The sequence below is a fragment of the Elaeis guineensis genome, chromosome 16 (assembly GCF_000442705.2).
Source record: "Elaeis guineensis isolate ETL-2024a chromosome 16, EG11, whole genome shotgun sequence".
Classification (NCBI taxonomy): domain Eukaryota; kingdom Viridiplantae; phylum Streptophyta; class Magnoliopsida; order Arecales; family Arecaceae; genus Elaeis; species Elaeis guineensis.
Window position 1 is genome coordinate 40,555,986 of NC_026008.2, and position 14,487 is coordinate 40,570,472.

At 36.0% G+C, this 14,487-nt stretch overlaps 1 protein-coding gene across 1 annotated transcript in view; it reads right to left on the reverse strand.

Moving 5' to 3' along the window:
• Positions 1-14,487, reverse strand: part of LOC105058875 (callose synthase 3) — a 60,714-nt gene that overhangs the window by 14,751 nt on the left and 31,476 nt on the right. Inside the window, exons 14-21 of the mRNA XM_010941934.4 lie at positions 11,038-11,160; positions 10,805-10,919; positions 10,340-10,674; positions 10,186-10,238; positions 10,021-10,081; positions 9,259-9,340; positions 9,139-9,188; positions 8,961-9,047 (exon numbers count right to left, since the gene is read on the reverse strand). Of these exons, the coding sequence (XP_010940236.1) occupies positions 8,961-9,047; positions 9,139-9,188; positions 9,259-9,340; positions 10,021-10,081; positions 10,186-10,238; positions 10,340-10,674; positions 10,805-10,919; positions 11,038-11,160 (906 nt within the window). The remainder of the gene's footprint in view (positions 1-8,960; positions 9,048-9,138; positions 9,189-9,258; positions 9,341-10,020; positions 10,082-10,185; positions 10,239-10,339; positions 10,675-10,804; positions 10,920-11,037; positions 11,161-14,487) is intronic.

The following is a 14,487-nucleotide window of genomic DNA, read 5'->3' on the forward strand; positions in this document are numbered from 1 at the left end:
AAATAACAACAAGGGGAATCATTCATTCCAATTCCAGTCACGAAACAAATGCTTCATGGGATATGGCCAGTCTAATTCCGATTCTGATTCCAATTCCAGTCGCAAACCGAACACACCACTAGTTAAATTAACAGTGTTAGTGAAAACATTTACCACATGTTAAAAGACAAAATTTCCCTTGAGTGCAGAGGAGACATGTTTTTTGATATCCTTGGTTGGCCACTATGCCACTTAAGGTTATTTTGGTCCTTTTTTCTTTGACGTGGCATTTGGGTCTCATTGAAGGTTAACGTTTGACTAATGTTCTGTTATAAATTCAAGTGTTGGATAAAGATAAATCTCAAGGGGTTTAGTGTAGGTTTTTCAAACTATTGGGTGCAAGTGTAATTTATTCCTAATCTTAGAGGGTTTTTGTCTCGTACTGCCATCATAATTGTGATTAACATAAACTCTTCGAGTCATTAACACAATTGTTCAAAGACCAAGATATGACAATAGTCAACCAAAGAAGATGAGATGAAGATGCACAAAGTGTTGCAACATGTGGTGGAAGGGAACTGAAATGCTGTTTACATTTGTTTGGTTTTAAACAACAAATTAGACTATATGGAGGGGATACATGCCTAGAAGTTTTGGAGATATGAGAAGCAAGGGGACAACTATAGATAGTAGAGTCGGGGGAAGGAAATAAAGAAATCCCTATATCAAAATAGAATGATTAAGAACCAATTTTAGATCTCTTTGAATTTAATATACGAGTTAATTACGTGCATATCATAATCCTAGATTTAGGAGTGCAAATTCTATATAATTCCACACATTTGGTAGAACTTCTTAGTGATAAGAAATTTTACACTTAGATCACTCAAGGACCAGATCCAGAAATGCATGCAACTTCATGAATACAATGCCACACATGCTAAATTTGATCATTTATAATATAAAACAGGCACAATATGAAAAAAGAATGCATGCATGGGAAGTCTGATTTGGCATAGCAAAAAAATCACACTATAGAGATTTCCATATTATTTGAAAAGGAATTATTATAGCATTCTAAAGTAATGCTCTGAATCTGGAAAAAAAAAATAGCTACAGTATTATTTTCTAATCAATATTCATAATTTAAGCAACTTTGCATGTTCTTTGCTGTACTTTCTTAATAACTAAATACTTATGTTATCCATTTACTGCTTAAAAGAATTTGACATGATCATGTGCTTCAACTCAAGGAATAAGTTGTTCTATTTTTCGCTCTATTAATGTTTCTTGGCAAGGTAATTTATCTTGAATGGTGTTTCATATATATGGTTTTAATTTGCAGTCAAACAACTACCTTAGACTACAAACATAGACTATCCACTATGGCTACATTTAATCAACACGGAATAATGTTAGCTTGTATGCACTATATAAATTATTAGGACTCTAAAAAGCTCAACCACCGGCACTAAAATATGTACTAATAATAACTAAGTTTTGCGCTCCCGATACTGCTACAAAGAAAATTCTTCCAAAATGGGCTTAACCAATATCAGACAGAGTATCCATGTCTGTATAACAAAAACAAGAATATACATTTCCATGTCACTACATCAAAAAAATTATTAATAACATTTTTGGAGTGTCTATCATCAAGGATTTAAGGCTTGAAAGCCAATTGACATTCTTATGTAATAGGGCTAATAACAATACAGAAAAAAGAGGAAGACACTGAGACAAAAAGAGGAAGGCACTGAGACATTTGAGCATGGTTTGCCGAATCGGATCGAACCATCCAGTTCGGCCCATACTAAGCCGAACCGATGCAGAATCAGGATGGTTCAGCCCTGATTTTCGAAATAGGACCCAGACCGCTCTGAATTGGTTTGGCCCTATCCCCCCTTTTTTTTGTTTTCAGTGGTGCTACAGTGTCGAGGGGGGTTTAAATGAAGTTAAGGAACAGGAAGAGAGTCAGTTTGGCCCCGTTCCCCCTTTTTTTCGTTTTTTAGTGGTGCTACATCGGCGAGGTGGGGTTGTTAAATGATGTTAAGGAATAGGAAGAGAACTCAGAGACTTCTCTTCCTCCTCTTTCACCGTCAAAATCCATTTTCTTCCCTTATCTACAATGCAAATGACAAGCAAAACAAGAACTCATCAATTAGAGGTATGCAAGCTTATATCATCTTCCATTTCTCCTCTTCCTCCCTCTTTTTTTAAAAAAACAACTTTAAAATCCATAAGAATTGAAAACATTAAAAAAAATCATGCCAAAATTTTTTATTTTGGTATGATTTCATTATATATTATAGATCTACACAAAATGGCACCAAAATCATTAATTTTCATTAAACATATTATTTTTAAATTAAAAATATATTTTTGAAATAAAAATTTATTTTAAACAATTCAAAAATTATCTATCAAATCAATATTGTTTAGGGGCTTATAAGCTACTTTCAACATATATTTGATGTCCGTTTATCAAAGTTTTGATGTGGTCTTGGCCTAAATTTGAATGAAATTAAAAAATTAGTATTTTGTACATGCCCACTTCATTCGAAAAATATATATAGCATTCATGATAGAATTCTACATGAATCTAAGATCAAATTTATTTTTCATAATTTTTAATTTTTTAATATTTTTTAATTTAAAGATATTTAAAAAATAAATTAATTAAAAAAATTAAAACAAAATTTTACTATTCTTACATAATTATTGAACTACTGTGATTGTTCAACCTTCAGAAATGGATCCATCAAGAAAGAAGAAAGCCAAAACGTGACATTAGTTGGGACCACAGACAGATGCTCTCAATTTGGCACCATTGGAGATGCAACTGATGCAATACAAAGTTCAAGAAAGAAGAGATAACTAGATTGAAACAATACTTGGCCGGCGGTTATCCTGATATAGCTGTATCGAAAATGCCTATAAGAGGTTCGTCAACTAATGAAAAAACACTTTGCTGATTTTAAAACAGCAAAGGAAAGGACTTCGAAGAAGATGGAGATAAACCATCGAGCATGTAGCCACCTTCCTATCACTCTAGAAAATCAAAGCATCTACTCCAGATGATGAGACAGATTCAAACTGCCATTGATACGAGCTTGGAAGATCAGTGACGGCTTGAATTGGCCAGACATAGGGCTTAGTTTGGACCGTTAGTTTATGAATTAGAGTCGAGCTCTGCGAGCATTGCATCAAAGTCAAGAGTTTAAAAGGACCTCCTTAGTTAAAAAGTCTGAAAGTAGAGGCACGAGCTATATTGCTTCTATGTTGGAAGCTTTTAGCAACATAAGGAAGTCCTTTAGAGAGCTTCCAACTGGAGCCGCAATCCATGACTTAGATCCACACGCCTTCCCCAGTAAGAATCCAAGCAAAAGAGCATTGATACTACATTGAAGAAGGACAAGAAAGATGTGGCGAGCTATTGGATCTTGATTTTACTTCAGCTACATCCCAATGCATGTGACACACAATACGTATGATTGCTCTTTCGTTGCATCTATACAGACTATCGATCCATATGTCGATCCTCCAGGATCCAAGGATATCTATGGTGAGATTCTTGACAATAATAAGAAAGAACTACATAAATGGATTGCATCATATAAAAGCAATTGACCGATGTATAGGCTTACAATGATGTGTAATGGTTGGACTAGTCCCACTTAAATGAAGCATCGCCAACTTTCTGACATATTATAATGAAAAAATATTTTTTCAGAGTTCATTGATGCTTCAGAACAAGTGCACAATGTCGCATATATCCTCAAATTGGAGATTATTGATCAGAATGAAGAGCAGTATGTCTTGTAAGTTATCACCAACAATGGGCCACAGTATAGGATCATAGGAGAGATCCTAATGCAGCAAGACCATATATACTCTGAACGTCATGTGCTGCATATTGTATCGATCCGATGTTAATGGATATTGAAAAGCTTAATAAGATACAGAAGATAGTTGACTAAATGCAAACAATTATCGGATTCATTTACAATCACACATGAATCCCATCGTTGATGCGGCAATATACTGAGGAAGACATATTGAGATCAGATGTTACACGGTTCGCCACGAATTATATAGCACTTATAGCCTGATTGACAAGAAAACACAACTACGTCAGATATTTGTCAATCCTGAGTGGTATGAGAGTAGATATGCCAGGGCAAACATTGAGGAGAGCAAGGTGGATAACGTAGCGAGGAGACAGACATTCTAATAGTGGACTGAGAATATAGTTAAGACTCAAGCCTTTATATGGAGTGCTTCAGGCGGTGAACAACGAAAGATACCCCAAGATGGGCTTCTTATATCACATGATGGAGAGGACAAAAAATCAAATTAAGTCGGCAGATTCAAAACATGCCCATGAGTACATCCAAATCATCGAGCATCAGTGGGACTATCAGATGTATAGAAACTTGCATCTAGTAGGTAAGCAACAAATCAAGAACGCTCTGAAAATTTGATTGTTCTAGCATTTATACAAATATGCTTAATCAATTTTGAAATTTATCTATAGTTTACTGTCTGAATCCAAAATTTCAGTACAAGGTACCTGAGATAGGCACGGATGACGAACTTCTGACGTTCCTACAAAATGTGATAGACAAGATGGAGTCCAATCAAGAAATCACAGCTTTATGCATACAAATTAGGTTGAATGATTGACTTTTTACTAATTTAGTTATGTCTTCAACCAGCAACACATTATAACAAATATATTTTTTACAAACGAAAATATTTAGAAAGGACACTGATAGCTTGGCAACAAGCCTGGCAGTCGCGAGGAAAAAAAAAAGTTAAATCCAAATAAATTATATATGAATGACTATTCTTATTTGACATTATATAGCTACTAATAAGTCTACTATGATGCAATTTTATTTTTTATTTTGTTCAATCTTAATGCTTTTGCTGCTGAATGGCAGATCCTTTTAGGATTGACGATGCCTACTCTAAAGCAACTTGCCATCTGGATTCTCTCCCAAACAGTCTCCTCAAGCGGTTGTGAGTGCAATTGATTGACCTTTATCTTTATCCACAGCAAACAGAAAAATCATCTGACACAAAATGCCTCAACGACCATGTATATGTTCACCACAATTTAAGATTGCAGCTAAAATGCATTCAAAAGGAAGTTGAGTTGAAATACTCGAATCCAACTGTAAATGATTTTGTTAATAAGGATCCGGTGATCAAATAGATCGTAAATTAACAGCAAGAGCCGGAGCTTGACGAGCCAAGACCACCTCCATGATCAACCATTTCATAGCTAGGGAGGTTGGGATCGATGCTGAGCAATGGGCAATCAGTAATATTCCATGCAGACTTTCAGCTGATCAGCCACAGCAAACTTCCTCACGAGGCATGATGAAAGGACGGGCAACTCAACATCGAGACAAAGGAAAGACAGCGGCAACCCCGATAGAAAGGATAGGGCAGTCAGTTGACCCAGTTCACTCAAATTCAGAGATCAGACAGAGTGATAATGACAATTCTCCTGATGGTCATTCATCTAACAGTTATAGAGAGAGTGGAGGACATGAGACCACTATTTATGAGATGCAACCACAAGATAGTCTTCAATTCATTGCTGAGTCCCAATTTATGTATACCACACAGGATAAGAACCACAGAACACAAGCTAATAGAGCTCGCAAGGATACGATTTCATACAAACAACGTGCCCCTCAAGATCATTCAGGATATCATACAGTTGCAGATGACCTCGCACATGGAGTTAGATCCATGAACGTATTAGATTCTTTATCATATTCTGGATCCTCTTATCTATAGCCACAGACAGCTTATGATCCATATGGATATGCGTATAGTGCATCCAAGACATCATTTTCCAACGACTACTATCCTATGCAGTCCACTAATCTTACGGATCAGATTTCGCTACCGATATATTTGGATAGATCCCTCCACAGCCTACTATCAATGTGAAGATATCTCTCAGAGCCAGAACTTCAGCAAAAAATCTGAAACAAGTTACAATCCAACACGCATACCTTATGGGATGAGCGTAAAAGAAAACAGTGCTGCATGGTTAAGAGAGATGAACTAATGTTCCATCAGATTATGAATGACTGCTTGATGAGATTCTAAATCTTCGTATAAATTGATTATTTATTTTTTATATTTCTCAATTGATTTAAGTATTTTAGGATTCAATAATATCTAATCCTTTAAGATTGTTCCTCTCTAACATAATATTGTGTTAGATTCAAATCCGCATCATACACTTAATCACAGGTATATCAAAATGATACAAACGTCAAATAAGATCAAGAAACAACAATTTGGATTTAAAATCATTCAAAAAATAATAAAAAATTGATTAGATATCCTAAAAATCGAAAAAAGAAAACAAGGTGTGCCAGTTTGACCGGCATGCCATGCGTACTGACACTCGATACAGTACCAAACCGATACCATACCAACCGATGACCAATACACTACCCAGTATTGGTTCAACCTTCCTTGCTTTCGAATATCCAGAATTCAAGTCTGAAGACATTTTAGTCGATTGCCTGATAAACATGATACATATTTCATATTGACTGAAACACAAAACTAAGGAAATCAAACTTACATCAAAAAACTTGACATACTTGGAATATAGTGCAGCATCATGTAGGCCAAATCCATCCAAATTCCAAAGCTTCTTACAAAAGGTTATCTTAAAAATTCCAACCATTAAGGTAGTTAATGTGCTTCAAGCCAATCTTAAATGTTAACAACAGGGTTGAAACAGTTCCTGTTAAGGCTTAAACTGGATCGGATATGGACTAGATATCATTCTATCCATGTCAATATTTGTTTTGTTTGACGAATACAGATAAAGACAGCTATTAGTCGAATGCAAAAATTCATATTCAAATTTATTTTAAAAATATACGAATATAAATCGGATACAAGAAGTATGGATATAAAGATGGATATAAGTCAAATAATTAAACTTCATGACCACAAAATTAAAGATATTACAAAGTGAATGGTAAATCAGTTAACATATTAATGTGGTTATATATTTCTCTTAGAGGCTCATGAGTGCTATATAAAATTAAATAGCGCTACAAATATAATCGGATATTTAGATATGAATCAGATAGTTGTCTATCCATATTCATATCCATTTTTCTTTGACGGCTGTAGAAGCAGATACAGATATTAGGTGGATGCTCAAATTTCTATCCACATTCATATAGATTGGATACAAAAATGAATTTATACTGGATAATATCCAATCCACTTTCACCTCTAGTTTCTATCCACTACAGGAATTTAAAAAGAAAAGAAGTATTGTTTGCCCGAATAAAACCCTTGCAACTGTCAAAATTTCATGGAAGTCAGCAAATTGCAGCAAATAATCTTCCAGATACAAGTCAAAAATGCCCCTTAATGGAGAAAACCAAACACCTGTTAAGACAGTTAAATCTCATAGATCCGATGCCAGAAGTAACATAAAGAGTGTGCCACCTGATAAGCATCAATGGGACTTGAATGCTATCGAAATTTATATGATTATCAAGAACATGTATTTATCATAACATTTTCATAAATTTTTGTAGAAGGTGTTAAGGACTATGTCCAAGCACCAGCTTGAAAAATTTAATAGCATTTGATAGCTACCACTATTAGAAGCCCTTAGATACACTAATATTGTTCAAAATTTAAACAGTACATTATTAAAACACTTACACCAAGATCAAGGTAAGCAAGACTAAACAGCGAAATTATATCCTTTAAATCCACCTGCCTGGACTTCCATTGCAATGGGCAAATGGGCTGCATCAACCCGAACGGCCCCAAGAATGAACCTCTAAAATATAGGGCTCAGGCTAGGTTTTTAGGGCCACGGGCAGGGTTCCGGCCTGGAACTTAAGGTCCAGCGAGAAAGCATAAACTGTGTCAAGTCATGCACAGGCCTGACAACTTGGGGCCAAATTTAGGCTAGGACAGGCTTGGTTTTGGCCTAGACCCAACCAGCATGATCTGGTGGCTGGCCTGCTGACACCCTTACCTTTGTAAGATTCAATTTTCAAATAGAAAACCATATCATGTTACATGAATGTTTTTCTTTTAAATGACTTGGTTCAGAAAGTCATAACCATCATACTATCCCATTCATGTCAATGATATTTACTTGAACATATTTTAAGTGCCTTCCATAAAAATAAGTGCCCCAAAAAAAATTCATATCATTATTTAACACTGGCACCTGTGCATGGTGAGCTTTGTGGGTTATCTTTCAGATACAAGAAGTGAAGAACAGAATAGAAGTGGAACACAAAATTCAAACTAATATATCTATTCCGAGCAAATCATCCAAAAAAAATACTTGTGACCCAAATTCAAGTACATGATGATTCTCCCTGAATAAAAATCAACAATACATGCAAAGTTCTATGCATCCACTTATTGAACCTCCCATCCATATAGATAGACAACATGATAAAGCACACATCAGTCAATGCTGAAAAAGTACGACATTGAAGCATCACATAAACCTTGTATCATGGACAAGGATTAGAAGTATGTGCTTCTCATATATGATTTTTAAGGCTGCCACACTGTATACATGTGAGTTCATGTATCAGAATCCATATTGCACTGAGCAAAAATACGGTTTTCTCCTCGTATTCCATTCAATTTTGAAACTCTATTGCTAATTTAACCCATGCATCTTGGCGCAAGACTCCTAATAAGTAATAACTATGTAACATGATCCAAGAATGCTAAACCAAGTAGAAGACATGAAACAAGTTTAAACCGAACACAGTTATTGATGTATGAATATCTTATATACTCTGTAATATGAACAAGCATAAGCTATATATAGCTTGCAAAATAAAGGGTATTGCAGCCATTTAATTTTGCAAATTAAAAGAGGAATTAACAACTTCTTTGAAAAAAACGAGTAACACATGTGAGTGAAAAGATGTGTCACCAACCTCTCCAAGACGACGGCAAGCCCCATATATACCACCAATTAATGTGGAGAAAATTGCATACCAGATTTGTGTATCCATGAAATAAACCTAGACACATCATGGTCACAAATTAAAACAAAAAATGCATAACAAAATGGATTTTATGGTATTATGAGTCCGCACAGAAAAAGAAACATACAAGAATAATCGGAGCCCATAATGCAATCACAACACCGATGTTGTTATTGGCTGCAGGCAGAAAATAAGACAATAAATATTTATGAACTTGTAGAACATAAGTTACCCCTTGAGATGATACCTTTTGGGAAAAACTCATGCCATTTAAAAGTTTTTATCGGCACTCTCATGATATCTTTTGTTGGCTGAACAAGAGGCTTGATCTGCAATGAAAATTTGGCACACAATGATTTATGGAAGTGGATAGAAGATGCCAAAACCATTCAAGGGCTAAAAATACCATCAAAAAATGCAGCAAAAAAAATCCAACAAGGATGACTGGATTTCCAACATGAAAATTACAGTTTTTGCCTGGCACAACTTAGATGGGTAGAATACGTGAACATGACATAGTCAATTTAGGTACTTACTATCTTAAAGAGGCTTTATTTATCATAACCCTATCCATCATTTTCTAGCAACCCATAATTCTTCTTCTCATAGACTAAAAGACAGAGCCAGAATTCAGTAAAATAGGAACTTGCGCCCATAATTACCCCACAAGATACAATTTCATGTTTCATAATTCTTATTGCATTTAAATCTTTACATTTCCTGCTAGTCTAACAAGTCAGTTTGTAACGCATTTTTGTCAAAATGATCACAATTCTAGTATTGCAATAGTACAATATACAAACTTATATGCTGTGTTACGAGTAAAAAAGTTAATATGTCCATCATATTGCAGCAAAAATGAGACTAACCTTAAAAAAAAAAAAAAAAAGAATGATGCAGTATTTAGAAAAAAAGCTGGACGTTCTTATTATTATAAATTACAAGAACTTCTATAGACAGAATCCAGAACAATGACAGAGATTTCAGCAACTAATGAACGAACAGTTACCTCGATGTAGTAACTAAATGCCAATTTTATAGCTATAAGAAGGATCCAGAACATCGTATACCTGAAATTAAGAAATTTGTATGGTTGCAAATAAGAATGAAAAGCTTCTACTGAACCATGGACTACAGTGATTACAATAACTATGAGAAAGGATTGTAGTCTTACTTGAAAAGCGAGAATGCACTCTCATGCATCCCTCTTCCAACATAGAGACGAGGCTGCCAAATGAATGAATGATTAAGATGTCAAAGCAGACAAAAGTCCTACACTAAGTAATGCAAATGCAATTGGGAAAGATGATAAGAAGATGTAGATTTACCTGAGACCACCACATAATGAGCATTATGACCTTATAGTTTGACCTCTCAAGAAACCTTCTCATGAAAGGGAATAGAAACAACAAAGCACCAAGCATGTTTGGCGATAAATAGATGACCACCGCTAAAATATAAAGCGAAGGTTGATTTTGACCACCACCAAGCCAGCTCTTGATTGTCCTTGCTAGGCCCGTAGGGTTTTCCGAAGTATAGGCATATGTTACCGGTAAAATTATCACCCAGGCTGCAGCTGAGATGACCTTTAAAATATATCTCATCTTAACCGCAAAAGACATATTCCTTCTTGCTTTCCAGCTCAAAATAATGTCAAGGATGGCTGCGGGATTCATATTTTGACACCATGTGAATATAGCAAATAAGGAACTTTGTAGAATTAACTAGAAATGAATTGGAGAAGAAGAAATCCAAATTTCGCAAGCACATTTTGAAATTCCGTCTCAGCTAACCTTGTCCCAGCTTCATTATTGCAGCGGTTATAAATATGCTCAACACTTCCTTAAATACTCCGGCATCAAAAATAGCACTCGGTGACCCGCCATTCCAAGCAACAATAATCATGGCCTGAGAAACAGGAAGACGCTTATAAGCAAAGAATAAGCACACATAGAGGGAGGACGAGCAGCAGGAAGAGGATGATTTCGGTGAGCTAATGGGAACTAAAACAATAAAAGAGAATCACCTGTAGGCATAAAATAAGGAAGCTCCACATTCTATCAAAACTTCGAAAGATATGCCAAAACGAGCGTATCTCAACGAAATTAATTTTTCCAGTCCATCGATCACTACTGGCTGGTCGGTCCTCCTGAATTGCAATGATAAAATTCAACATTAAACAACCCACCCCCAGTCTTTCATCAAAATTAACGAAATAAAGAAATTTTAAAAGTAAAAGAACCCAGATTTTGTGAGTTTTTGCAGAATTAACAATCATAAATTCATGGAAAAATCATATTGCAAAAAATAAGGCACATTTGAAACTAATTATAATGTTTACTGCATAACTTTACAAACAAAAGGGTGAAGAATACATGAATCCTAAATTTCTGGTTCATGTGTGTTAGTCATGACGAAATTTATTTTAAAGTAATATAGAACAGGAAAAATTAAGATTTGGAGCATATCCTCAACATTTATATGATACTCACATAGAACAAACCAATTTCAATTTAAGCTGATAGCATAATTGCATAAACCTGGTACATAAGCAAACATTATTAAAAGACAATGACCTAAGTTTCTAAAATGTGTTCTTTTAACTAAAACAATACTAAAGTAATATATATATATATATATATATAAGACAATAAGTTACATTCAGGCAGTGCATGAGTAGCTGATGGCTCAAGGTGCAGGAGAGTAGCTGAGAGTAGATAGTTCGTTTGGGATCTCATGCATGGAACTTCATGATTAGCTGTGCAAGGAGTTTCATGAGGTCCAGCTCCTACCGTACCCACTCTGAACTCTAGGAGTTTAATTTTTCCTTTCTTCTTTAAGTTGCCAAAAGCTCAAAGTTATAAGCAGACAAGGCATTACAGACATGGGTTAGCTCCATTGTGAGTCCTTATTCAAGTGAGAAGCATTACTTCAAAGTTCTTTGGTCCCCCAGTAAGAGCCAATAAGCTTTCTCCCTCTTATCACTTGCTTCTTCAATTCCTTTCTTTCATTGCTGTTTATAATCTTACTACTATGACAAATTACACACGTACTACTTTTCCTATTTAATTATAGACATCACATCTTATTAATTCAACAAAATAGTACTCGTTCCCTAACACCAGCCATTCTTCCCACATACACTCGTCCAATATAAAAAATCATGATATCTGCACCTTTTGTTAAGGACTCTGGAAAAATAAGTTCAAGACAACTGAAATTCACTTACATTTTAAGTAATGCTTGTCACCAATGATCTAATTGATCAATGATCCCTTTGCATGACTAAGAACTCCAATAAAAACTAGAACAGAACAGTTTTGACCATATATCATATGATGATGGAAAACTCAAACTATATCCTGCTTTGGTAACAGGATAACAATCTGATTTATTGACCCAACACATGTTTAATCTCTTCATTGGGTCCCACGAGTTGTAGCCATCTGCATTTGGTCCTGCATCAGCTACTCCACCTCAACTAAAAGAAGCCCTAGTGTTAGGATTTAGCACACAAGAGAAAGCAAGAAGGCTTCAAGAGATTAGTGAGGTCACTGGGAAGAGAAGGGCATTGGCTACAAAAAGTGAAGTGTTTCTTTGTGGTTTTTCCTCATCTCTGTACATGAAATCTCTTATTTATCCCTTCTAATCTTTACAAAGGGAAGAGATATCTTCCAATGGAGTGGCTTGTTTACTCCAAGCGATTAAAGATCATAAGATTTTTTATGCTTTAACTCCTGCATCTTCATGGACAGCCCAATTTGGATGAACCACAATCTTGTGCATGTTGTGTTGAATATTTCAGTTTTGGTTGCATTGTTTTTGCTGTGTATTTTACAAAAAACCAAAAACAACAATCTCAGACAAGTTGCTTAGCCACGACACCATGGCCAAACGTATCAAACTAACAAGGCCCTCACAATTTACAATCTCTATAATGATGGAGGCTTTCACATGGTGAAGAGCTCATACTAGTAGATACTAGTAATGGGCTCTCCATGACTTGTTTCTTGGTTATCTTATGCCCAAGCAAGCTACCTGTGTAGAAACAGTAAGGGTAATAAGCACTCAACTAAACCTTATCCTTACCCTTGTATTCTGAAGTTTTGTTCATGATCCCAGAAATATTTGATTTTCCATGGCTCTAACAGACAAAGCCTCCGTTTGAAATCACAAATGATGACGATGATGATGATGATGATCCAAGAATACCTAAATCCAAGAGTTACTCCAACAGTACCCCATAGCACCAGGCATGGCTTGCAGGCAGATGTGCTTATATCAATTAATTTAGTTAATGATATGTAAGGGCCGGCCCTTAAAATTTAAAACATGCCCAAAGAATTGTCGCATGGATCTTAAAGCATCCCAAAAAAAAAAAAGAAAAAGAAAAAGAGCAGACACGTGGTGTGCATGTGAACGAAGGGGAAGGAGTCTTCCTCATCTCCGATCCCGTCGGAGAAAACGACCTAGTACATGCCAAGTTTAGGCAAAAGTCCTAGAATTTTTGTCCATAAATTGGCCCTATTGCCTCCCTAAGCTCTCCACCATAAAAGACCTCTCCATTGCAATCTTTATCAGATTTCTTTTGATTTTTCTGTTGGAAGCCTTCCTCCTCGTGAGTCCTCCTCTTCTCCGATCCCGTCGGAGAAAGAGACCTAGGGCATGTCAAGTTTAGGCAAAAGTTCTAGAATTTGTCTATAAATCAGCCCTATTACCTCGCTAAGCTCTCCACCTTAAAAGACCTCTCCACTGCCACCAATCTTCATCAGATTTCCTTTGATTTTTTCTGTCAGAAGCCTCGTGAGACCATGCAAGAAGTTGAGGTAAAGGACCTCAAAACCCTCTATCCATCCTATCTCAACTCTTAGGCCACTGATGCAGTGAGTTGGAACTGGCTGAGTGTCGTATTTGTGATGGAACGAACCTCCCCTATTTTGGTTGTCTTTCCTTTTGTTTTACTTCACTGACCACCACCGACCGTGGCCGTAGCCGTGACCATGGTCGAGGTGGCCACCATGGCTATCAACAGGCACCGCTATGGACTGCTGGTCCTAGGTTCCTCCATTTGAGAACTTGAGAGGAAGAGGGAAGAATGGGGGGAACAGCCCCATTTGAGAAGAAGGGAGAGATTGTTGTTTTCACCTCTCTCTTCTCTCTCTACCTTTTGTCCTTTTTTATCTCTCTAATTAAATCAGGGAACTTGTGGAAGAGCTGATGCACCCTTGTAGAGGGTTCTAGACAAAAGATTTCCACTATATGAATTGCTTTTTTAATATTAAATTTGATTCTGTAGGGGAACAATCCTTCGAACAAAAGAATATTAAGCAGGGTTCTTGACACCCTAGTTCGTAGATTCTGGTGTGGGACTATTATCTATTGTGTTAGGTCAATCACTGGTTAAGGTAAGGGTTCTTGAACACGATCATCTACATATTTATGAAAAATTTACATATAAAGATGTATCTGTACGATT